General features: G+C 29.3%; 1 pseudogene across 1 annotated transcript; it reads left to right on the top strand.

The window, feature by feature from the left end:
* Positions 1–202: 202 nt before the first annotated feature.
* Positions 203–675, top strand: TEOVI_000569800:pseudogene (annotated as a pseudogene). Its single transcript is given in 3 exon segments — positions 203–616; positions 618–647; positions 649–675. Coding segments are annotated over 3 exon segments (471 nt in total).
* The last annotated feature ends 62 nt before the right edge of the window (positions 676–737 follow it).

Raw genomic sequence — 737 nt, 5'->3', positions numbered from 1 at the left:
AACTAAAAAACTTAGTGGATAAGTTTATATACATTCAAAAAATGTTTTATACGTTCCTTTCATTCATTAAAGTATTTTATGACATAAAGTTATGTATCTTGAAAGATTTATTGGTTATATTACATTTAGTGTGTCGAAGTGCTATATCACTTCAAGAGGATATAACAAAGACAAACATAACCGATGATGACAATAAAAACACAGAATTATTGTGGTTGTGATACAAAGTCATGCAACGCAAGGATGATGTAGATTCATATTGAGTGCCAAACAAAGTCATTTTGAAATTATTACAATTGCGATAAGAGGTTTGTATAGTCATGTCAAAAGACCTAGATGGGTTATGTATTTTTTAGAAAGGAAGAATATAAGTGATAAGAATATTGTAATTCATTTGTATGGGTCTGATGTTATAATATCCGACCGTGATAAGTTTTTGAATTCTTTGGAATATTTTATACAAAATAGTGCAGAAAGTAAAGAAAATGTTAACAAAGAACGTGTGCAGAGATGCTTTTTGTTTTTAAATGTTAGTTATAGAAAATAAGAGGATTAAAAGCTACCTTATTTACTAAAATCACATCTTAGCGGAAAACCTTATCTTAGAGGTGGATCCTTTAATAGCAAGAGTACAAGCGCTTAAACGGCTTGAATATGCATTTGTGTAATTATTAAAAGGGAGAGAGGAATTGTGATCGGATAAAAGTATTTAAAAACCTTTATTAATTTGGAGTGCG

This window comes from Trypanosoma equiperdum, assembly GCF_001457755.1.
Source record: "Trypanosoma equiperdum strain OVI genome assembly, contig: ctg_1380, whole genome shotgun sequence".
In the NCBI taxonomy this organism is placed as follows: Eukaryota; Euglenozoa; class Kinetoplastea; order Trypanosomatida; family Trypanosomatidae; genus Trypanosoma; species Trypanosoma equiperdum.
This window is presented reverse-complemented; position numbering and strand designations above follow the sequence as displayed.